This window comes from Physeter macrocephalus, chromosome 6 (assembly GCF_002837175.3).
Source record: "Physeter macrocephalus isolate SW-GA chromosome 6, ASM283717v5, whole genome shotgun sequence".
Lineage (NCBI taxonomy): Eukaryota > Metazoa > Chordata > Mammalia > Artiodactyla > Physeteridae > Physeter > Physeter macrocephalus.
In genome coordinates, this window is record NC_041219.1 from 70,094,853 (window position 1) to 70,121,418 (window position 26,566).

General features: G+C 34.1%; 1 protein-coding gene across 2 annotated transcripts in view; it reads left to right on the top strand.

The window, feature by feature from the left end:
• The window catches only part of ETNK1 (ethanolamine kinase 1), a 71,861-nt gene that overhangs the window by 28,700 nt on the left and 16,595 nt on the right, over positions 1–26,566 (top strand). For both annotated transcript variants that reach the window (XR_008617671.1, XM_024129057.2), the window contains exons 3-6: positions 7,267–7,407; positions 11,819–11,961; positions 21,176–21,259; positions 23,187–23,347. Coding sequence is in view for 1 of the 2 variants with exons in the window: in XM_024129057.2 (XP_023984825.1) it covers positions 7,267–7,407; positions 11,819–11,961; positions 21,176–21,259; positions 23,187–23,347 (529 nt within the window). In the remaining variant the exon portion in view is untranslated. The remainder of the gene's footprint in view (positions 1–7,266; positions 7,408–11,818; positions 11,962–21,175; positions 21,260–23,186; positions 23,348–26,566) is intronic.

The following is a 26,566-nucleotide window of genomic DNA, read 5'->3' on the forward strand; positions in this document are numbered from 1 at the left end:
GCGGGATCCTCCCGGACCAGGGCACGAACCCGAGTCCCCTGCATCGGCAGGCGGACTCTCAACCACTGTACCACCAGGGAAGCCCTTTCCTTCCTTTTTAAGGCTGAGTAATATTCCATTGTATATGTAGGCCATGTTTTGTTTACTCAATCCATAGATGGACATTTGGGTTACTTCTACTGATACTTTTTCACTATTGTGAATAATGCTGTTATGAACATGGGTGTGCAAATATCTTTTTGAGACCCTGTTTTCAATTCTTTTGGGTATATAATTAGAAGTGGAATTGCTGGATCATATGGTCATTCTATTTTTAATATTTTTAGGAACTGCCTTACTGTTTCCCATAGTGGCTGCACCAATTTACATTCCCACCAACAGTGCACAAGGGTTCCAGTTTCTCCATATCCTTGCCAACACTTATTATTTTGTTTTTTTGATAGTAGCCATCCTAATTGCAAGGAGGTGGTATCTCATTGTGGTTTTTTTTTTTTTTTTTTTGCGGTACGCGGGCCTCTCACTGTTGTGGCCTCTCCTGTTGCGGAGCACAGGCTCCGGATGCGCAGGCTCAGCGACCATGGCTCACGGGCCCAGCTGCTCCGCGGCATGTGGGATCTTCCCAGACCGGGGTACGAACCCGTGTCCCCTGCATCGGCAGGCGGACTCTCAACCACTGCGCCATCAGGGAAGCCCCTCATTGTGGTTTTGATTTCTATTTCCCTAATGATTAGTCACGTTTAGCATCTTTTCTTATGCTTCTTGGCCATTTGTGTATCTTTGGGGGAAATGTCAATTCAAGTCCTCTTCCAATTTTCTAATGGGATTTTTTTGTTGTTGTCTAGATGTAAGAGTACTTTATGTATTCTGGATATTAACTCCTTATCACATATATGACTTACAAATACTTAATTCCATGGGTTGCCTTTTCACTCTGTTGATTTTGTCCGTTGATGCACAGTTCTAAATTTTGATACATGTAGTCCAGTTTATCTGTTTTTACTTTTATCATCTGTGCTATTGGTGTCATATCCAAGAAATTGTTACCAAGTTCTGTGTCATGAAGCTTTTCTCCTATGTTTTCTTCTAAGGGTTTTATAGTTTTAGCTCTTACATTTATATTTTTGATCCACTTTGAGTTAATTTTTATGTATGATTTAAGGAAAGGATTAAGGAACGTCTTTTTTTTACACATGGATATCCTGTTTTTCCAGCACCAGCTGTCGAAAAGACTGTCCTTTGCCATTGAATGGTTTTGGCATCCTTATTGAAAATCATTTGATCATAAATTGGAGGGTTTATTTTGGAGCTATCTATTCCATTGGTCTGTATGTCTGAGGCTATGCCAGTGCCACTCTGTTTTGATAACTGTAGCTTTGTAATAAGTTTTGAAATCAGGAAGTGTGAGACCTCCAACTTTATTCTTCTTTCTCCAGCTTGTTTTAGGTATCTGGGGTTCCTTAAAATTACATTTGAATTTTAGGGTGGATTTTTTTCTGTTTATGTAAAAAATGCTATTGCGATTTTGATAGGGATTGTATTGAATTGAAAGATCACTTTGGGTAGTATTGACATCTTAGCAATGTTAAGTCTTCCAGTCCACAAACATGGGATGTCTTTCCATTTATTTCTGTATTTAATTTTTTTCAGCAACATTTTGTAGTTTTAAGTATAGAAATCTTTTACCTCGTTGGTTAAGTTTATTCCTAAGTATTTTATTCTTTTTGTTGCCATTGTAAATGGAATTGTTTTCTTAACTTCCTTTTTGTATTGTTCATCGATAATGTAGAACTGCAATGTATTTTATGTGTTGATTTTGTGTTCTGCAACTTTGGTGAATTCATTTACTAGTAAAAACCATAAATTTTCCTAACAAAGCCATCCTTCACAAATTGCGTATTTTGTTCAACACCAATTTATCAAAAATTTTAGATGAGTATGGAACTTGTAAGTAGGACTTACTTAATTTTAAAATCTCTTAGCAAAGCGTAGTTTTTAAGTATGTAGCTGCTATGCTTGCAATTGAACTATACTTGTTATTTCCACAAAGATATTTGTATAATAGATTTTCTTCCTTTCCTTGTTAATTTTGCTACAGAAAAGATACACTGCTAGTTCTGAGACCTGTAGAAATTGACTTGAATCCTAGATTTTGCAAAAAAGGCTTATTATACAAGATGTGTCTTGTTAAAGAACAGGCAGTGTTTCAAATGGATGGTCATTTTGTTTTTCTATAGCTAGGCATTAATTTTGGCACAGTTCTTATTATATGAGATTTTTAAAAATCCAGGATAAATTTTAATCCACCAGAGAAAAACTCTAATAGTGGTAGAATCCTATGGTAAGTTTCTAAATGTATCCTGAGTCTGTTGCCAAGATGATGATTCTTATTCATCAAATATCTGTTAAGTACCTCCTCTTAGTGCTGAATGCTAGGATAGAAGAATAAGGCATGGTCTTTGCCCCTTGTATGATAACTTAGTGACAGTATTTACTAGTAGTATTGATAAAGCAATCTCAACTATACTATTATTATTTGCTGCTATTTTTTTAAAATTACATAGGAAAATGCTACAAAATATTTTAAACACTATTCTGAATATATTTTTACCTATTATGTAAGCATGATGTTATCATTTGACATTAACTTTGTCCCTTATATAATCGAATTCTATTTTAACAGTGCACCTGTAGATAAGGTTAATATATCTATAATTTACTTTAGAAGATATTAATCATTAGCTCTTAAGTTTTGATATAGTTTTTTTGCAAATATTAATTTTGCTATTGTATGCTGGCTGTTAATATTTTAGTTTGTTTTCCATTTGAGTAGGTATATATCACGTTATGCAGAAATGTTTTTAAAATTGCATATAAAATAATTTTTATAATTTCACTTGTAATTTCAGAAATTTGTTCAAAGGAGAAAATATTTGATAATTTTTGATAAAATCAAATTTGGAAAACTTGCTTTTCACTCCATAGTTTATGTATATTTAACATTTCTATTATACCTAGTAGGAAATTGGTATGAAATGGGAAGTTAGTCTACAGGATCTTTGTATATGAATATGAATGTGAAATTCCTGTTGTCATTAATGAACTTAAATCTCTAAATTGAGTAAATGTTTATGTAAATTTTTTTCTGGTATTCAAGGGCATATCATGTTAGATTTGAAGGATAGCTTTAAGATTATGCCAGTAATTTGATTTTCCTTGTAAGAAATCTGAGACTCAGAGAAATGAAATGATTTGCTCAAGTTTAGACTTAAAATACAAGAGCAAAGTCAGAAGAAAACCCAACTAATTCTGTGCAGTGTTACTGCAGTATATTATAGTGGAAAGGCCTTGGCTTTTGCATCACATCATCAGTTCAAATCCTGGCTCAGCTCCAGTTAGCCACCTTTCTGCCAGAAAAGTCAAGACAATCAAAATTAGTAGGTGCTTTTTCTTGTAGCAGCTATTCATGTTCAACAGATTCCATTAATGTGTAAGAACCCCTTGGAGTTGTGGCCATTTTGAAGTATTTACCTTAGAATTGTCATTCCAGTCACTCCTAGCTAAATAACTTACATTTGGACAACTTCTGAGACTACATTTTGTGTTTTGCAAATCAGGGTCTCATACAGACTCTGGGGTAAAACTATTAAAAATAGACATTATTATTTATTTTTAAAACAGCAAATAAAGTTTTTTGGTATTAAATACCTGTTCTAATATGTGACCCTTCTTCTGAATCACTGGTCTCATTTGTTGAGTAAACATTTCTAGGTCATAATGTTCTGTTGATATAGATTGCCCTTGAGTTTTATGTAACATGGATTACCTTTCTTCAGGCCTTTTGTCCCAATTCCCCTCCTTAAAGTTTTAAAACCAGTTTTTACTGGCTTCAAATATATATGTGTCACACACACATATACATCTATGTATGTATATGTGTGTTTGCATGTATATATGTGTATATTTGTACTCTCCTTTGTTTTGATTTTATTATCACTTGGTTTTTTCATGAAGGTTCCTGATGCTTAAAGTACTACATGTTCATTTGGGCCTAGCTTTTTATGCAAATACTGTATGAGAGATTGATATAAAAATAGATTTTTTTCCTGTATTCTTGTAGAGTATATGGTCTTGGGGAAGATCATTTAAGCAATAATTATTTAATTTATATAAAAATGTTTATTTGGTAATTTCAGAGGTATGGACCAAAACACACCTACCTAAAAAGATCACAGATTTTAATATTTTGGTGAGCATTAGGATTCTTTTTTCCCCCCAAAATAAGATTTATTCTTCACATGGTTGCATGCTCAATTACATTTTATTCTCAAATTAGCCAAATTTTCCATTTTATTTTATTTTATTTTATTTTTTCGGTACTCAGGCCTCTCACCACTGTGGCCTCTCCCATTGCGGAGCACAGGCTCCGGACGCGCAGGCTCAGCGGCCATGGCTCACGGGCCCAGCCGCTCCGCGGCATGTGGGATCTTCCCGGACCGGGGCACGAACCCGCGTCCCCTGCATCGGCAGGTGGACTCCCAACCACTGCGCCACCAGGGGAGCCCAAATTTTCCATTTTAGACAAGAATGCAGTGCCTTAAAGGCGAAAGATATTCTCAGATATGATATCTATGTCTCTCCTTTCACATAACTTCAGCATCCATAGAATCCTAACTTAATCATCAAAATAAAGGCCGAAAGCAAATTTTACTCAATTACAGTGAAACCTCATCATACTTATTTTCCAGAGTAGAAAACAAGGAGAAAATATTGAATGCATCAGACACTACACTTGGCAGCAGTTTTAGGCTGAGGAGCTTGCTGATTGTGATCTACATGTAAACTTTAAGCTTCAGAATAACAATATAAGCAGGTTTCTCTTTAAAAATTTAGGTGGGTTAAAGAACAGCATTACAAATATTTTATTACTTATTTTAAATTCAGTAATAAAATCCAGTGGTACTCTGAAGACAAGAGAAACTCACCAATTTCTGTACCTGGGTACATGAGAGGATCAGTAGGGTAACAGCTAATTCAGTTACAGCTTTGAGTATCAAAGATTTGCAAGGGCTATGTCCTATAGACCTCTTTTTGTTGCATCAAGTTCTGTCAGACCAATAACAGTTTTGTGCTCCTTACAGGCATTGAGCATTTTCCCCTACTGTGAAATATTTTTCAGATCATCAAACATCAAATGAGATGTGGTCAGCTGAATTACAATCATCCAGACTGAAAGATGAAGGATATTAGTCAATCTATTGGTTCTTTAATGCTGTGTTCTTTCAAACAAAACATCAAATATTTCTTGTAGTAGAACTGAAACTCACTTGCAGTAATGCCTAAACACTTCTGAGATGCATTAGGACTTACTGAGAATAATAATTTGAAAATTCAGACTGACTCAAAGAAGGAGGAATTTGTCGATTATATATTTGAGAATACTAAGTTCAAGCATGGGTGGATCCAGGGCCTCTAATAGTGCCATTAGGAATATCACTGTCTGTTTTGTTGTGAATTACCTTTTTTTTCTGGCAGACTTTTCTAAGGAGTGACAATTATGATTCTTAGTTACAGGCTTATCTAATCAATTTGCAGTGTGGGGAGTGTGTCCCTCCTTTTCTGATTGCCTCAACCAAAGTCAGTAGCTTCAACCAAAGTCTTGGGATCAAATCTTTTTGACCTAGCTTAGGTAATATGCCCTGAACCCATCATTCTGACCTGAAGGATGGAATGCTCTGGGCAAGTCTGTGTCATCTCTTCGCTCCTAAAGTTAGTGGTGCCGGTGGGATAGGGAGTTAGGATTGAGATGAGCTCTGACTGAACCAAAAGTGAACTAAAAGTGAGGGGTATGGAAGTTTCTCCAAAGGAAATTCAGGACTCTTATTAAAAACTAGGTAGATGAGAATATTCACTGTAGTATAAAAATATAATAAAACTGTGTTATTTAATCACAGATTGGTGAAGGATTACTACAATGCTCGATTCCCTGTGTACTTAGTTAAGTGGTTTTTGTGTATTAGTCATCTGGAAAGCTTTTAAAATATCTTGACGCCCTGGCTGCACCCCAAACCAATTAATTTCTCGGGTAATACCCAGTCCTCTGTATTCTTTTCTTTCTTTCTTTCTTTTTTTTTTTTTTTTTAAGTTTCCAAAGATTGATTTTAGTACATAGCCAAGCTAATGTTTGTTCAGAGAACTTGTTAACACAGTTATAGGAATTAACTCACTGAACCTATTTATCTGCCTGCTTACCTTTTTACTTTAGTCGCTTTTGCCCTTTAACCTCAGTGACTTCAAAAGCAGAATTGGAGCATTATATCAGTGCCTCTCAAATTATACAGTGAATTAGGATCACCTGGAAATCTTGTTTAAAATGCAGTGCTGGGGCCTACCCATAGAGATTATAATTCAGTAGATCCGAGGTGGAACCTTAGAAATTCCTAGGTGGTGCTATGTTGTAGGTCCTAGGACTGTACTTTGAGGAACGTTACATTAGATTGTTAGCATCTGGAAAATTTGCCAGTTTTAAGTTCTTTTATTTGTAGATTATTGTTAAGTCATGTTTCTACCTACTGTTCTATGGACTATATGGTAATTTAGTTTTTATTTTTATTTGGTATGCTTATTCCTCCATTAGCATTTGCTGTACTAGTTTCTACAGATACAAAGATGGTGTGGACACAAATATACTACACAGCTTCAGACTATTTTGTTGTTATATCAGTGTTGATTCTGACATCATAAAATCCTAACGTGTGTTCAGAGTATTTGTTGTTAACAACACACTTACAGAAATTAACTCATAGAACCTATTTATCTGCCCATTTACCTTTTTACTTTAGTCCCCTTTGCCCTTTAACTTCAGTGACTTCAAAAGCTCAAAATTAAAATGACTCAGTGTAATTTAAATGCATCAGTGATGAATATCTTATATGTGCCTTGAAATCATTTATAGTCGTGTATTGTTCTGCTGGTCGCAAACATTGTATAATCAAAATAGGCTGCTTATATCCAGACACTCAGTCCCTTTTGGACACAATATTTAATTACTGTATTAATTTTAGGTGTTTCTTCCTACTTATGCTTTAAACATTTGTTTGCCTCTCCTTGTAAGAGTTGACTTGCCATATTATTTTGAGTCTTATATATGGTAAAAATAAATCATGTTATAAGATAAAGGCACCCTAGTTATTTTAGTTTACCTATGAGTACATATGAGCCGTATGGTGCTTAACACTTTCTTTTTTATGCTGTTTTGTTTTTAAACAGGCTTATAGCACGTCAGCTTGCTAAAATCCATGCTATTCATGCACACAATGGCTGGATTCCCAAATCTAACCTATGGCTAAAGATGGGAAAATATTTCTCTCTCATTCCCACAGGATTTGCAGATGAAGACATTAACAAAAGGTAAAATTACTTTTACATTTTAAATTATGTTTTACATTGCTTTGCTCATATATAGGGTTTCAAAGATAACTGTAAGGTTTCTGTATATAAAATCTGGTTTGGTTTATCTCTTTGCATTTAAGTAAAATAAGCATTAATTCATTTGACTCTCAGCAGAAATCTCCTTCCCTTCCTACAGCTGACTCAAAAAAAAAAAAGAAAGAAAGAAAAATAACCCCTATAAAAGTGGGGAAGTGGAGAGCCAAGAAACAAATATGGAATGTTTATTTGGCAGTAAACATAATATAAAGATTACTGTGAATGGGTACATTTTTCGTAGTGTGAGTTGACAATAGAGACCTTTTTAAAAAATTTCCTTCTGTCCAAAGGAAGGCTGTTTTGAAGGGGCCTAGAGATCTATACTGGGACAGTGTAGTAATATTGGAGTGTGAAAAAGTTTGGGTTTTAGTTTACTGTGACTATTTAAGTCTCATGAGGTTGAAAATTCATTTGCTGGAGTCTCAGCTTTTGTAGGACTTCAGGTTCAGAGTGACTAAGGTATTTCATTTCCTATATAGAAATATGTGTAAATCAGTATTTAGAATCCAAATAATATAAACATGTTTTTTTCTTCCAGTTTTATTGAGATATAATTGACATACAGCACCGTGCAAGTTTGTGTACAGCATAATGATTTGACTTATATGCATTATGAAGTGATTACTACAGTAAGTTTAGTGAACATCCATCATAAATAAACAATTAAGGACATAGAAAAAATTATTTTTCCTTGTGATGAGAACCCTTAGGATTTACTCTCTTAGCAACTTTCATATACAACATGCAGCAGGGTTAAGGGGGCTAGTGCTGGCCTTCTGGTGGGCACAACTGGGTCTAGGGGGGCAGGTTGTGGGACCAGAGGTCCCGGATGTAGTGTCGGCCTGCTGGTGGAAAGAGCCCAGATCCCAGAGGGTCCTGGGCCTAGTGCTGGTCTGCTGCTGGGTGGAGCCAGGTCCCAGCGTTTCTGGCTGCAGGGCCCTGGCTGGGGTTCCCCAGTGTTGGTATTAGACCCCCAGTGGGCAGAGCTGGTTCCTGGCACAGCTGGCTTTGGTGTCCAGCATGTCCTGGAAGTTGGTGTCAGCTTGCTGGATGCTGCCTGAGGGGCCCAAGGGGTCCTAAAACTTGGCCTGCTAGGGCGGGCCTGGGTTCTGGTGCCAGTAAGCTAGAGGGAGGATTCCAAAATGGCACTTACCAGGGCGAGTGTCCTCCTGGTAGAGTGAGCTCCCAAAATGGCTGCTGCCAGTGTCTCTTAGCCCAGGGTGGGCTCCATTTGCCTCCTGCCTCTCCAGGAGGCTCTTGAAGATCCACGGGTGGATCTGACTCAGATTCCTTTCAAATTACTGCTTCTGCCCTGGATGCCAGAGTGTGTGAGATTTTGTATATGCCCTTTAAGAGTGGAGTCTCTGTTTCCCACAGCCCTCTGGTTCTCCTGAAAGTGTGCCCTTAAAAAGCCAAATGTCTTCTCAGTGCAGGAGTCCCCAGGCTAGGGATCCTGCTGTGGGGCTTGTCCTCTCTCCTGCGGAGAACCTCTGCGATTGTTATTATCCTCCCGTTTGTGGGTTGCCCACCCAGGGGTATGGGTCTTGACTGTGCTGCATCTCTGCCCCTTCTACTCGTCGTCTTGTGGCTTCTTCTTTATACCTTAAAAAAATCTTTTGTGCCTGTCTTCTGGTCTTTTTCATCAAGAGTAAGTAGCTCTGTAAGTAGTTGTCATTTTGATGCGCCAGTGGGAGCAGGTGAGCTCAGAGTCCTCCTCCTCCTCCTCCTCCACCATCTCAGCCACTCTTGACAAACACCCAGAGCACAGCCCTGCTGGGACCTTCTGAAATACTCGGTGGCACATGCCTCAGAAACTACACCAAGCGTGTTTTTACGTAGTGTGATTAATACTAGTACAAAAATTGGAAATTTTATTTTGTCTTTATACCTAAAGTGTACATGAAGATTTCAGCTTTGTATTCAGGAAGTCTTTGTTTTAAGAACAACAGAGGTAAGCAGGACCTGTGGATTTTTTTTTTCTCGTTTCTTTTAATTTTTTATAATTCATTAGCCAAAAATAGCTGTATTGTTTTGAGCTTGATTATTTCAAAGATTAGTTTGACTCACTCTGTGTGTGCTTTATTTACATGTAGTTTGTCAAACTTTGAATGGATAGGGATATTATACCCCTTTAACTGGGATAGGCAGACACCTGGAAGTGTGTCTGGTGTATTGGATATTCAGAAAGTGATAACATAAAAACAACAAAAAATTCTCTTTTGAAATAGCTATTTTATTGAAAGATTTTGGGAAAAATCACTTTAAAATAAGTAGATGGCAGTGGTGCAGAGTTGAGAGGCAGTATGGTATTGTATGGATTAAGAGTACAAGACTGGAGCCAGGCTGCCTGGGATCAAATCTCAGTTCTGCTGTGTAACCTTGGACAAATTACCTATTTCTTCTTTCGTAAAACATAAATAACAGAGGTAGTATATTTACCTTTTAGGGGTTCTGTGAGGATTAATTGAGTTGGTATATACAAATTTCTTAGACCCGTGCTTGGCCATATAAGTGCTAAATAAATGTTAGCTGCTATTTTAAAAATTATTATTATTATTATTAGGCAGAGAAGGTTACTTCAAATGCTTGAGGTTAGTGATACTTGGGTAAAGCTGGAGATGCAGTGTGGTAAATAATGAAAGAACCTCGCCCCAACAGAAAATATACAACTAAAACATTAAAAACAGTTAAAATATTAAAAATATGTTTCATATTTTCTTCCATTCCTTTTTGTCTGTACATGATTGTAATTATGTTAATAATCCTTTGAATCCTATTATTTCCATTCAACTCAGTACTTTTAAAATAAATTCTTGAATAATTACACCATTTTAAAAAGGGCATATAAGGATCTCTGTTGGAAGCTATGTGTAGAAGAGAATGCAAGAGTGGGGAGAACAATGAATAGGCAAATTCATTAAAGTAAACTCAGTGATACAGAATCTTTTTTGTGTTATAAAATGGAAATGTAAGGGGTAATTTGAGAGACGATATAGAGAAAGATTGAAGAGAACTTATTTTGTAAGCCTGATGGTGCTATTGAGGAATTAGTAGTAGCACCCTATTTTTGTTCCATTGTATTTTTATCAAATTATTACATATACAGCACAATAAATAGTACAGAAAAGAGTGTAGGATAAAAAGCCATGATCACTAATCCTTCTTGCCATACCAACTCTCACCCTTCCCAGTCTGACTACTGAGGCAGATCTCTGTAAAGATGAGTATTCTATGATGTGGTTACCATATGATAGTATCATAATTTTATATGATTAACGATTATATGATTATCATATAATAATGAGTTGATTTATCAATAGTAGATGATATCTATTGACTTTCAAATGTGACTTTAGCTGATTTATACTACATTCACCCTTCCAAGCTTGAAATAGATGTTTTAGTTCTTTAATGGACTATCTTTGTAACTTTACATAATATACTTAAACTTCTTTTTATCTAACTCTTTGTGTCTTGGTTTCCCCCATCTATAAAATGGAGATAAATATAAGACATTTAGAATAGTGTTAGTAATTGTTAGCTGTTAGATATATATATTATTCCCTCACCCCATTTTGTACTGATATATTTTTTACTTTTCTGCCCTGCATTTTAACTGTTGCTCTGTTTCTTTTTATTCATGTTTAAGTCCTTTTTAATGGTTTTTCTTTATTCTAATCTTTAGACTAATTGGCTTGCTTTAATTCAGAAGTCTGTGCATTTAAAGGGAAAGAACTTATTAAAAATAGACTTTCTTTGGTATGTATAGAAACATTGAATTACTGTGTCATGCACCAGGAAGTAACATAGTGCTTCAGGTCATTTATATTTCAAAAACAAACTCAGAGAAAAAGAGATCAGATCTGTGGTTACCAGAGGTGTGGTATGGGGAAGGGGGAATTGGATGAAAGTAGGCAAAAGGTTCAAACTTCTAGTTACAAAATAAATAAGTACTAGGGATGTAATATAAAACGTGATAAATTAACACTGCTGTATGTTATATATGAAAGTTGTTAAGAGAGTAAATCATGAGTTCTCATTACAAGAAAAAAATCATTTTTCTTTTATTTTGTATCTTTGTGAGATGATGGCTGCTCATTAACCTTATTATAGTAATCATTCCATGATGTATGTAAGTCAAATCATGCTGTACACCTTAAACTTACACAGTGCTGTGTGTGTCAATTATATCTTAATAAAACTAGAAGGAAAAAAATAAGTTCTCTATGACCAAAAAGAAAAGAAAAGAAGATTTTATTCCTTAATGAAACTTTAAAAAATGTTGCCATTAATATAAACAAGATATAACTTTTTTTTTTTTAAAAACTGAAAGGTTCCTAAGTGATATCCCAAGCTCTCAGATTCTTCAGGAAGAAATGACTTGGATGAAGAAGATTCTTTCTAACCTGGGCTCACCTGTTGTGCTTTGCCATAATGACCTGTTGTGTAAGAATATAATCTACAATGAGAAACAAGGTAGGTGTTTGACTTTAGCAGTGAGTAAGGTTTTTTCTTCATGTTCTTAACAGTCCTTTGATCTTTGTGTCAGTACATTTAATTCAAACGCAAGGGTTAATAACGTGTGTGCAGTCTTCAACATTTTCTTTTGGTTACAAAGTCACAGTAACTGCTAAATTAGGAATATATATTCTCTGCATAGTTGTATAAAATATGTTTCTTAGAATTGGCTTATTAGAAACAGTTTTTGGTTTCTGTTAGAGTTTTAAACGAAAAATGATAAAATTACTTTGTTTATGAATTTAATTGTAAATATTTGGTAGTTCATGGTTTGAAAATGCACCTGCTTGTAATGGGGGTTATTGAAAAACCAGCTGACATTGCACTGTTTTATAAATAATAGAAGTTTTTTGAGTGTCGAGGGGGACAGCAGTATTAGAAGCAAATATGTCTCCAGGTTTCCTATTACCTGTTTATTATACTGATTTGTTAGATATTTTGATGCTAAGGAGAGAGCCACAGATGGAGGAAATTTTATTTGTAGTTGCTGAAATTTTATCTACTAAAGTAATAATCAAGACATTTAGTAAATTGTTTTAACATTTTTTGAGATGGTCAGTGAACTTTTTGGTGAAATGTTTTTTTTGGGATTGTTCCTATCTTGCTATATTCAAATTCTCTGTTTTTATCGTTAAGAAACACTTGGTTGTATTATATCATTGGATAAAGTGGTTTGAGGTTTGGTTGCTAAAACGGTAGGTGCCCTTCAATACTACATTGACATTTTTGAAACACAATTTTGGTTGAAAGATTAGTTTTAATTCAGAAAGTCTGTTTGAAACTTTGAAGCTATTGCATTTTGTAGGAAACCAGTTTTGAACATAGGTATCATAGTTGGAAGATTATTTTGAATTAAAAGTGTGCTGTTGTGAGGATATTGAAGCCAAAGAATTCTGATTAAGTGGTCATATTATGTTAAATTACTATTTATGACCATTCTTATCAGATTGTAAGCTGAGACTGTTCTAATGCAAAAGCTTTTAATAGTTGTAACTGACTTTAATTTGAAGAAAAGTTACCAAAGAACACTGTCAAGGGTGGTAGACTGAAGCACATATTTTCAAAAACATACTTAAGTACCTTTTATATTTGATATTTTAATCTGGATTAGAGATACTATTTTTAAAAAATTTTCTGAGCTAACATCTTTATTTTGAATGTCTTGAAGTCTGTGTGGAATCTTTTTTTGAAAACTTCAGGTGTACCCCAAAACATTAAGTACTTGACAGTGTCCTTTAATTTATTATTATCCATTTATTATATATAATTGTCATAGTATATATGTACTACATGATATACTAGTAACCAAATCTCAATGCCATTTGTTAGACTAGAGTATTAGTTATGCATTAAAGCGATGTATGTTAGCTTTTAAGTTCAGTGCAAAATCTAATAACACATTATTTTATATAATGGAATTTCAAGTGAGGGTCTTCATCTTACATTTGAAGTGGACACTCAGCTTTATTTTTAACTGCAAGTTAATCAAGAGAATCTGTTATTTCCTTTGGAATATAATTTTAACTTTTCATATTTTTATTTTATAAGTTTCTTTTGAATATATTCATTTCACTGAACAAACTTGTTTATAATCTAAAATATAAGGGACCAAAAAAATCAGATTACTATGTCGTAGGTAAAAAAATTAATTTTTACTTTTTATTTAACCAGTTGCCTATCTAAACTACTGGTTAGTGATATGAAAAGTTCTCATATTTTCAAATAAAATATTTATGCTTCAGTCTGGCTTTTAAGAGTTCAAGGTTGTCATTGTTTATACCTAAATCATACTTTTGTGTCTAATTTTTCTTCCCTACACAGAAGAATAAAACTCACAGTTCAACAAGTATAAATATGTTGATATAGGTTTTAGAGTTTGCCCATCTTCACAGAAGTCTGTTATGTACCATTTGTTTCTTCTTGTCTTTGTGGTTATGTTTGTGTGTTAGTTGTGGAGATATTCTGTTAGTTTTTTCTTACCAATGGCTTTATACTGTCCGTTAGGAAGGCTACTTTGGACTTTGTGGCATCCATTAAAAAAATCGATTCCTGTGTGATTAGTTGATACATAAGCATTAAGTAAACATGGTTGGAATGTTGTTCAGGTAAAATCTGAAACTCATGACGATGTGGCAAGAAGCTTGTTCTTTTTATTATTATCTTACTCTGTTTCAAATTAGGAGCTGATGGTTTTGAAGTAATGTGACTATGACATATTTGTCTTTAGTTATAAGGAGAAATAACATGCCTCATACTTTATAAAAGGTAAATTATATAAATTTAATAAGTTTAATAAGCAGAAAATATATATATTTGAGCTGTAGCATAGCATTAGTACTTATAATTGCAATATCAAGGAGGATCATGAAAACTAGAAATGTGCACTGCAAAGTTCTTTACCTGAACTTGTTACTTTATTATAGCATCGAAAAGCCAAGTGTTAAGTCTTTTCAAATTAAAATGGTTTCTACAAAGAATAAATGATTAAGCTATATATTATGTTCACAAATGTGTTTGATTTGTTATCACTTGTTAAATCATTCATGTGATTTGAGGTCAGGACGTCACCATTTTGTATCCACCTATGATATATATATAAATAACAAGATGAAAGCCACGGGACTAGCCTTTGCATCATCAAGCTCAGTATCTCTCTGTAGTGTGTTTCAGACCCTTAATTTCTTGGAAGTACAAATTTTAGTTAAACTTCATGAATTTATATTGGATCATCTTGAAGTCTCTGCATGTACTTTTCAAATGTAGTAAATTAGATTTTTATATGTTGTAACTAGATTAAAAATCTCTAAGTAACTCTTACAAGCAGATACATTACTCTTAAAAGAGTAATCAAACTCTTAACTCTTAAGTAAGTTAAAAGAGAAGTCAAAAAGAATATAGATTTTGGAACCAAGCACACTTGTGTTCAAATCCCTGCTTAATCACATATGGAAGTAGGTGGTATTAGACAAGTCATTTTATCTCTTCATTAAGTGTTTATATTTGATCCTTTACTATCTGCACCAGAATCACCTAGGGTACTTGGGAAAAATGTAGGTTTCTGGTCTCCATCCAAGACCATCTGAACAAGAATTTCTACTGATGTGCTTAGGACTCTGCATGTTTAACAGACTTCTAGGAAGTGCTTATACTGTTGATAGTCTAGAACTTTTATTAGCTTTATTTGAAACTTAGGAGACGATATCTACTTCAGATGGTTCCTGGCAAGATTTTAGATGATGCATATAATGTAAATAGCACCAGACTAGGTGCTTAGCAGCTCTCAGTTGCAGCTATTGTACCATGATAGGAGTTGGCAAACATTTTCTGTAAGGGGCTATGTAGTACATACTTAGACTTTTCGTCCCATGTTATAGTCTCTGTTTCCACTATTCAGATCTGTGTTGTGGCCCAAACACAGCCATATACTGTTCATATAATTCATGAACAAATATGTGTGGCTGTGTTCCAATGAAACTTTGTTTACAGAAACAGGCACTGGGCTGGATTTGGCTTGAGAACACATTGTTTGCCAACCCCTGTATTATGTTTGTAGGAGATGCATTATACAAAATGTATCTGACGGGACTTCCCTGGTGGCGCAGTGGTTGAGAGTCCGCCTGCCGATGCAGGGGACACGGGTTCGTGCCCCGGTCCGGGAAGATCCCACATGCCGTGGAGCGGCTGGGCCCGTGAGCCGTGGCCGCTGAGCCTGCACGTCCGGAGCCTGTGCTCCGCAACAGGAGAGACCACAACAGTGAGAGGCCCACGTACCCCAAAAAAAAAAAAAAAAAAAAAAAAAGTATCTGATTCTGAAAAAGTGAAAATGGTTACTATCAATATAAGCCAGAAGGATTTATGGCTCATTGGTATGTGATGACAATTCAGATTATCTTTAAGTGCAATTTACAGATTCTATCTTAACTATAACTTGAGTGATTAATTTAAAGATGTATATATATATATGTGTGTATATACGTACTCATATATACACACACACAAAGACTGTGAGCACTCTGCAGTTTATAGGCATTTTCACCTGCGAATATTACAGAACTGGTAGGCATCACAGAAGAAATACTGCTTCTACTTGTTTTCATCATGTCAGTTGACAGGACTCAGGAATATGGGAGAAGAGTAAGCTTCCTTTCTGAAGTTGATGGTAGCTGTCAAGATTTTTGAAAAGTTAGTCAGTGCCAGGAATTAGGTGGTTGATAAGACAGCAGCCCATTCCTTGGCTTCAGTGAAATGACATCTTAAAAAGGTAAGAAAAGTATACTTAATGATATGATGATAGAATTTGTTATATAATAGTAAAACCAAAAGCAGTGGTTCTCGCTCCAGAGTTGTAAGATAAGACTTACATCAGTCATCTTTTAAATTAATCAGCAATTAATTTAAAAGAATTTATACTGAGTAGAACAAATTTTAGTATTGCTTATTGACTGACTTCAAATCTAATATTTTAATTTCAACTAATCCTTTAACTGCTGACATGTTAGAAGTAATTGCTAAAGCTTTTGAGTTTGTTGTCTCATGTCTTGATGCTCTGTCAGAATGTTTATTGGTGGCTGTTTTGTTTCTCCTTTTCCCCCATTCATAAAAGCTTCATAAAAAGCTCACTTGAAGACCTAATATGTAACTTTAAATGGCTGCCATTGATTATTTTCTCTGTCAGCAAATGCAAGAAGCTGATTTACAGCTATTTAAGGAAATACAAATGAGTGGAAGAAAAAGGAAGCTTTTCTGGAAATTACAGAGTAAGCCAGGTTTTTCTTTAGAGTTTTAAATAAAACTATAAATAGAAAATGGGTGAGTCACCATTCTTAGTCACTTGATTGACTCTAAATCTTATCCACTTTATTATTATTCATGAAAAGGCATTGATATGGTTGTGGTTATTTTATTGATATTTTAACAAGAGTTTTTTGTTTTATTTTAAAATTTAAATTTATTTTTTTATTTGCTAACCAGTATTTTCCAGGGTGGAATTTTTATGAAGGTTAATCTTAACCTTGTTTTAACTTGTAGTCTGGATCACTATTTAGTATAAAATAAAATAACCCTAAATCAGGTAATAAAAAACTTTAAATGGACTGTATAAACCTGAACTATCAAGGAAGAGCTACCTAAAATAGTTACTAGTTCAATGTTTTTTCTTTACTCATACATTCAGTCCCACTGTATGTTCAATCATATACTGGAATAAGAATGTCAGAAATGCCATATTTTGTTCCTCAGTATTTCATGCTTATCCCCCGCTGCCATTTAAACATGTGTTATCATTGTGTCTGAGCATTTTCTGCAAAACCTCCATTTATTTCACTAGCATTTGAATACTTCCTGTGTGCTAGGATTTGCTCTGTGGATTGCATAAGGAAAAGTGGAAGGGACCTACTGCCTCTCCAGGAAGCCATGTGCCATGTAGTGGACGAGTCAGATCACAATACAGAAGTTTATATTCAGAATGTGCTGTGTGGTGAAGGTGTACACGTCCAGGGTAAAGTTTACTGGACGCTAGAGTAAGGGATGAAGCGAAAGTTTCCAGAACAGAATACTTCCTTTTTCTGTGTAATAGAGAGCATTTTGCCAACATTAGTGTAATCATGGTTACTTTTTCTCTCTGTTCTCTTTCTGCCTTGCATAACACTGTAGAGCAAGTAGAGTGAGTTGGAAACATTTTCAGGTTCTCATATTGGTTATTTTGCTTTTCATCTTTATCCTTTTCTCCATAACAACAATAAATAAAAGGAGTCCAAATGAATGTATCATGTGAATCATATAGCCTTAGTTAATAAGCTAATTTTTTTGGTTTTAAAGTACTTTAAATATTGTTTAAACTGTACTGAAATTTGAACAATTTAACTCAGTAGAGTGCGGATTTCATTACTGCGAAGATACATAAGAAACGAAAAAAGAAAAATGTAGCTTTTGAAAATTCAGATTATAGTTTTATTCAGTAATCTTATGCTTTACCCACTGTGTGCTAGTCAGTGTGCTAATAATTATATACAGATAAAATATAGTCTTAGCTCTTAAAGCAATGCTTTACTTTTTAGAGGTCAAGGATCCATTGAGAATCTGGAAAATTGAGGATCCCCTCAGAATCTGCCTATATAAATTTTTTTGTAAAATTTTTGGGAGTATTCTCATTTTCTTTCCACCCTTGAATCCACAATTAAAAATTCATATCTTAATTAACAAGATAGTCATGCCATATGAGCTATTAATTATTAATAGTGATGTGGATGTTCCTCTAGATACTTGGAAATTTTAGAATTCAGAAGTTAAATTTGTAGAAGAAAAAAGTTCAGTGCATTTTTTTGGTAGGAAAGCATTTTCTGGTAATTTGATTTTTCTGGCACCCAAAATAAGGGAAGCAGGCCTCTTTAATTTTACTTTGTTGCAGAAGATTAAATTTAAGGTTGAGTTCCACTTTGTTTGCAGTTGTTTGAAAAGAATAGTTAATGCAGATTAAAAAGAATTTTTTTTCCTTTTAAGCTTTGTGTCTTGTAAAATGTGAGTTTGCCAAATTTTCTTCATCTGCTACAGATTAGGTATGCCATTGTTGCTGCCATGTGGCGGCGCACCCGTGCTTCTTAAACGCACTGACTGGAGGTTTATCGCATCACTTGTTCACATGCACGGAGCCTGGTAACAGCCTCATCTGTATCTTGTTAGCTTCATTTTCTTATTTTTAAAATTTCATTATTTATAAACTCAACATAGCATTTAAAAATAAAGGCTAGTTTTAATGAATTAATGCTACTACAAAAAGTCATTGCTAAAATTTTCATACTGAAACAGATTTTAACTTTTGTTAAAATGATCTATGCTTTATTTAAATTGTATTTATAAGCAGGCATGTTTACCTGCCATTTTGTTTATGTTTGCCAAATTCTAAATATAATTTTGAAAATTGAAATTGAAGCTTTTGTTTATGTGGCAAAAGTAAGCTTCAGGACTGGGCTGTGTATTTTTATTGGCATGTAACAGTTAATATGAGCTCTACAAGAATTTGTGTTTAAAAGAGCTAAAGCAATCAACAGCTGCAATTTAAAACATTGTTTATTAAAACTATTCGGTTGACTCAGTAATACAACTTGGTAAATCCTCTAGAATCCTAATTTCTTGAAGGCTGGGTGGTTAGGTGTTTAGTCGTGTTTAGTCTCTTATTCATCTTAATCTTTTTAAACTGTCATTTTTTTTTTTCCTCCTAAAAGTAATGTTTATTGCAAAGAATAAAGGAAGAAAGGTCACTTGTCTACCATCTGAAATGAAACTAGTAGAAACATTTTGTTTTGGTTTATTTCCATTCATCATTTTTCCCCTATGCATTATGGTTTTTGTTTCTTTTTTCCTCTCTTCAGGCATAATATTTTAATAATTTGGATCACTGTGTTTACTATTTTGTGTCTTTTTTCATATAACATTTGTAATTCTCCTGGTCATTTAATAATTTTTGAAAATGAAATTTTTATCATGGCTGAAAAGTATTTTGTCATGATGATGGTCTTTACTCTCGCATTCCTAAGGGTACCTAGAAAAAAATTTTAAAATATGTTCTGACTTTCCATTTTGGAGCTTACTAGTAAAGTGATTTGGTTAAAGCTTGTACTGTCTTCCCATTCTGCAGTTTAGTGAAGTGATTTGGTTAACTCTTAAGACTTTCTATGGAATAGTTTTTGTGAATTCAGGAATTTAAACTGGTTGAGTTGCAGTGGTTTATGTAGTCACCAACTTTTAAAAACCTTATATTATTTTGTCAGTATGCATATAGACTTTGGTAACTGGGCTTTTATACTTTGATGATCTCACTTATTTTACTCTAGACTTGACTTATAAAAATTTTGAATTAAATATTAAATACAATTACATTAAATTTTTTTGCTTTTGTCTAAAATACTCCACTTGCCATTACATTTTTCTGTCATATAATTCTCTTTTTCTGAGTTTGAATATGATCAACGTACATCCCCAGATTAAACATATAAATCTGTATGACACATGACAGTTCAAAAGCTCTTTTATCTGGGAAAAGCCGGTGTGTATAAACCGTAAGTTTGTTTTGTTACCTCAGCTCGATGTTTTAAAAGACAATGTAACTAGACATATGCTCTGCGTTTTCTCAATATCAGCAGCTTAGAAACTATTCTTACAGCCATCTCTGTTCATGTATCCATTTTAACTGTTGAGCCGTGTTAGCCTTTGAGTTTGTGATCCCTTGATGTAGACAGTGACCCATTTTGATTTTATTTTTTAAATGTGTCTCTCTTTCTCTCTCTTTTTCTCATCTTTTAAAAAATAGGACCTATATCTCTGTTGAGCCAAACCCCTCTCTAATACTCAGTACTTGAAAATGAAGTGTTCATAAGCAGGAGTTTGTCCCTTGGGCAGGCAGAACAGGATAGTCTTTGGAGAATTATAATGAAATACGCATATCTGTATCTATATTTAGCACTAATTTAGAATAGGAATCTCTTTAGTTTATGTAAAAATTTCTCAAATTAAAAAAATATTTAAAAGCAACTATACCTTTGCTCTTTTTAAATGATAAAACAACCACCTTAAGGCTGCTCAAATATGCAATTGGAAACCTTAATTATATAGCATTCCAGGAATATGTAAGAGTTTGATAGCAACTAACTTCTTAAATTAGGCATGTTGTTATGTTGATCAGCAAGTGTTATAAGTGCAGGGTTCTCAGAATTCAAGTCTTTGAAAGTCTGTATTTTATTTCCATATATAGATTAGCTTGTCAGTTCACTGTTGGAGTATCATAGATTAATTTTTTGTTAAAGTTGCGTAGATTATTAAGTTTCCAAAGATAGTTTTCATTTCTAACCAAACTTGAATTTTTAAGTAACTGATGCCCCCATGTGGTTAAAGACATATTTTGCTTTTGTTTGAACTTGGAGAATGACTGTATTTTGACTTTTCTTTAGTGTAGTGGACATTAATGTTCACAAAGAAGCTGTTGACCCAGATAAATAATTTGAATTTTGTAAAGCTCATTGCCATAAAATTCACAGCCTTACCCTGTATTGTCTCAGAAGTGCATGTAACCAAGCACGTACAATGAGACAAAATATTGGAAGCTATTTAATTATAAATAGCATAGGGATTTTCTGATCCTATATGTGATTTCTTATGTCTCTTTTTGTGTCTCACATAGGTGATGTACAGTTCATTGATTATGAATATTCTGGATACAACTACCTGGCATATGATATTGGAAATCATTTCAATGAATTTGCAGGTAAAATCTAGAGGAACATGTTCCTCTAATGGAGTAGCATATATAATTTTGAAAGGATGCTTTTCGAATTGTTTTTTCTTTTCTTTAAAGCAGATCAACTCGGGGTAGGAGCAACAATTTTTATTTTCTTCCTGACCTTTTTGGTTTTTCTTTATTATTGGAGGAAAGAGGTGATGACCTCTTCCTTAATTTCTTTTTTTTTTTTTTTTTTTGCGGTACGCGGGCCTCTCACTGCTGTGGCCTCTCCCGTTGCGGAGCACCCAGGGCACGAACCCGTGTCCCCTGCATCGGCAGGCAGACTCTCAACCACTGCGCCACCAGGGAAGCCCTTCCTTAATTTCTTAAGGAAAATAATGATTGTGGTTTTTTGTGTGTGTGGCTTTTGTTAAGAATTGACATAGTTGCTTCGTAACTCTCATCTGATTTTTTCTACACAACAATAAGTTGGGTAATATTCCCAGTTTACAGATGAGTAAAGTAACTCACCAAGGTCACAGTAAAATGCAAAGAACTAAGATTTGAAACCAACTTTTTAATCATTTAAAAGCCTTTGCTGTTTCTATTGTGTACTTGGGCTTGTGGAATGTTGTTTAACTAAAAAGCTCAAGAATTTTTTTTTATTTTTATTTTTTGTCATTGGCTATGAATAATTGAAAAACTGGTCATTTTTACCCCTGAAAATAATCTTTTATTACCATCAAAGAGAAAAGTTTAAGTTTTTTAATGTAAGTATAATTAATTTAAAATACATTTTATGGCTATATTTAGAAACATGAAATGCTCTAAAATAGTGAAGATTAGGGAATTCTCCTGGATGGTTTATACCTAGCAGGAACTTTTCATTGCTGAATTTGTATTTTTATATATTTATGTATTCATGTATTTTCATATACTTCTAAGTTACCAGACTGGGTAAAGAGAGTTGGGGGAAAGTTTTAGTTTACATGTTTTCAGTTATTTCCCTCCACCAAGCCTCTATACATTGCCATATCCCCACATACATGTTGTACATAAATATCTATAGGAAGGAAAAGCAGTTGTGCATATAATGAGATATCACCATGTTAGTAATATGGATAGTCACTGTTGTGGATACAAGAGTGATCTTAATATGATTTTGTGTAGAAGAAAATTGAAAAAGTTAGGTAGAGTTTGGATGTGCAGATAGAAGAGAAAGAGAGGGCACTGCAGGAAGAAGGAAGAAATCTTCAAGATGAGTATACCTATTTCTGTAGGATATAAAATCCATGAAGGAGAATAGAGTGTCATAAGACCAGAGAAGTAAGTTTGGAGCGACTTAGGAAGAACCTTGAATGCTAGGCAAAATACTATTAACTAGATTAGTATTTTTCAAACTGTACATCATGAGATCAGGTATGTGGGGTAATTAAAGCAAGGAATGGAAAAGAAATAGAAAGTATCAGAATTGGAAGGTGTAGTTAGGGTAAATATTGTTCTGTGAAACTTAATATCAGGTGTGTGTATAAGGTTTCAATATAAAAATGTATTTCTTACTCTGAGAAATGGTTAAAGAAGCTTTAGAGCCACAGTTCTAGGAAATGCTCTAGATATTAGTGTGCATAAGAATCTCATAAGAACCTGCTGAGGTACTTATTAAAATCGAAGATTTGTGGCTTCTGATGCAGGTGGTTCAAGCTTCATACTTTGAGGAAAAATTGAGGCAATGAGAATTAATTATGGTTATCAACTGTATTGTGCATTAGAATTTAATTTGGAATACATTATGATTGGTGTATTATTCTAATAAATGCTATTTACATAATAATATTTGGTATTTCAGCCCAAAATGGAAACATTTAATAATTTTTTTCTGAAAAAATATGTAGATGGTAGGGATTATTAAAGCTTGCAGAAGATGTGTAAATGTGTTCTTAAAAATCTCAGTGAACTTTCTTTTCTATTTTAGGTGTGAGTGATGTAGACTATAGTCTTTATCCAGATAGAGAACTGCAGGGCCAGTGGCTGCGTTCTTACCTTGAAGCCTACAAAGAATATAAGGGTTTTGGGTCTGAAGTTACTGAAAAGGAAGTAGAGATACTCTTCATTCAAGTCAATCAGTTTGCATTGGTAAGTTTAAATTTAAACAGTTAATGAAAGATTCTTGATATAATGTTAAAAACTAAAAATTTTCATCATTTTTTAAACAGTTGCCCATTTTGAGTTTTGTGAACCTGTTATTTGTTTAAAATAATGACAAAACAAGATTGTTTAAAATTCCCCCACTGTAATGCTTTTGAGGACAAAAATTGTGTTTCATTCACTGCTATATCCCCAGCCCTTAGAACAATAGTGCCTAGCCACATGATTAAGTGCTCAGTGAAATTATTTGTTTAATGAATGGATTCTAGTTAGAGTTAGGATTAATGTGTGAAGTAGTTTGTTTTAATATCTAATTCTCTTTCTTTATGTTATAAAAAACATAATCAAGGACAGAATTATGGGTAGTTTTTCCACAATACATTTAATCATCACATGTTAACATGTTAACATATCATGTTAACATGATAAAAGTAGATTGGAAGGACTAGTAGAAGTATGTTTTCATAACCACCAGTATTTTGTCTTACTGACCTTTTGATACGCAGTTATTTCCTGCATCTTTGATATTGTAATGCTTTATTATTTTCAAGACCCACTTCTCTTTACTCTAAATGCATTTACATTTTCAAATTTTAGTTCATTTAAATTACCTTTTGAGAATGACGTGATGCCATTAGAATGAGCTTTCAGCTAAGGTGTTGAGACTAATTAAATTGAATACTGGGTTGAAGTTATTTTAGCTACTACTTTTTTTTACTTTTAATATAATTCTCGGCAGTTGACATAGGGAATATTTGCTATGTAGTCTTCACAAATAGACCCTATTGGTGGCTCACAGGTGTACTGTTTCCATAGTCTCAAGAGCAGCATTCCCCCAGAGCCATACAGAATACACCTTAAGTAAGAGGGTGTGCTGAAATGTGACTTCTTTACCTGCTGTTTTGATGTCTGTTTTGAGTAGAACTGTTGGTTAAATTAATGACATGCTCTCCAGTTGGTCCTAGGATGCCTGCTGTTTCTGTTTATTCTATTTAAGCATGATCTTAAAGTAGAGAATATAGGGTTTTCTTAACAATAATGACATAATTGCTAAATCCAGTTAAAACTCTTCAGTCTTTATCTTACTTGATCTGTCCATAGCATTTGACATTATTTTCCATTGATTCCAATTTTTCCTTTCGTTAATTTTTGTGGTCCCATTCTTCCTTGGTTTCCTCTTTTGTGCCCTCCTGCTTGTCTCCTTCTCTGGCTCCTCTTTCTTCTTACTCTTCCTCCATCCCTCTTACATGCTAGTGTTTCCTAGTGTTCGGATTTGGGGCCTCCCTCCTTTCATTTTATGTACTTTATATACTTTTTTTTTTTTTTTTTTGGCCGTGCCACACGGCTTGTGGGATCTTAGTTCCCTGACCAGGGATTGAACCCAGGCCCTCAGCAGTGAGAGCATGGAGTCCTAACCACTGGACTGCTGGGGAGTTCCCCACTTTATATACTTTTATTGGGTGATCTAGTCCCATGGCTTTTATTGCCCTTTCTGTTAATGATCCCACTGACAGGCTCCAGATCAGTACTGACTGTATCTATCCAGGGTCCCATTAGTATTTGACCACAAGGTGTCCCAACTTGAATTTTATTTTCTGCATCCTATCCTCTGTCCCATTCTTTATTCTTTATTGTACTATCTTGACTTAATTAAAATGCTGTCCATTCTGTTGCTGTATTCTAAAACCAGGAAAGAAGGAATTTTTTTTCATGTATTCGTCTTCTTCTGACATTTTTTCTATTTTCAGGTTCTATTCTAAAATTCTGTCAATTCCAACCCTTTCTCCTTAATTGCATGACCTTTGATTAAGGCCTTTGTCTCTCACCTATGATAGTCTTTACTGGTCTCTTTACCTCCAGGTTTTCTCTGTCTGTAATTCACACTGTATATTTTAAAAGTGCTCTTTCTAATAACTAGAATCTAATTTATGAATCTGATTGTGTCACTTTCCTACTTTATGACTCCCCATGACTTACAGAATGAAATCCAAATGATAGCATCTACAAATTGTCTTATTTCCCACTAAATTTCTCACCTCCCACCTCGTCTCTGGCAGAGTCATCTTGTTTTCTAAACACTCCAGGGTGTTTTAAGCCTGTATGCTTTTGTATAGATTATTCCTTTCTACCTGGAATGCCCTTTTCTCTGTATTCTCTGGCAAGTTCCTCTTGTTCTTTATGGATGTGTCTTAAATACTGTTTCCTCCTCTTTCCTTGATCACTTGTCATGAAGAAGACAGCACATACATACATTATAAAGCTGTTTTGATAAGGGAGGAAAAGAGTTTTGATTATAAGATTGAGGTGTAGCTGTTCTAAATAAATAAATGTTTGGTAAATGTTTGGTAATGTTCTAAATAAATAAATGTTCGGTAACTGGTATGATCAGACTTCTCAATATTAAAAGATTTCACTTCTAATTAATTGTTTACTCTAATTAATTAATGTTGAGGAAATAACAAACAAAAGTAGGTATTTGTATTAAAAAACCAAATAGGGAATACAGGGGTTTTTTAAGCTTTGAGGAGTTTTTAGACACATTGTTGGCAGACTTCAGATTCTTTCTAAGTAAAATATTAAAGTTATATTGAGGTTTTCAGGAAACAGTTTGAGGATTCATTTTAGTTATTTGTTCACCATATAAAGCTTTTAATTTTTCTTTGCAACAGATGTGGGTAGCCTAGGAATTAAAATACCCTTTGATAGAGAGACTTACATATCCATAACTTCCAAATCTGAGAGAATTAGTATTAGTAAATCATAGAATCACAGATTATTATGTTATTTGTACTTAAATATTCTCTCTGCCATTTTTGGGAATGCAAAATGACAAATGGGCTATTTCCTCACTTCCCCTTTTATCCTTTTATGAGTCTAATGTTACATATAAATTTTTAATTTTTCACCCTATAAAAAGTGTTACCTACCAAAAAAGTGAAGTTTTATGTATAATGCTTCTCTAGTATAGAATCATTTAGTTATTTTCCATTACTATATGAATAAAAATTGAGAAATACATTTGCCAGCACTGCTTGAAATGGTGGGGAGAGCTGTTTTGATGTTATTTTTAGGTGTAGAGTGTCCCCTGATTTTAGTCTTTTCTACTACAGAACCCACCTAATAGGAAGAGATTATGATACCATTTGCAGATGCTTTTTATATCATTAGAATATGCTGAGGTGATTAAGACTAGTGGTTCCCAAACTT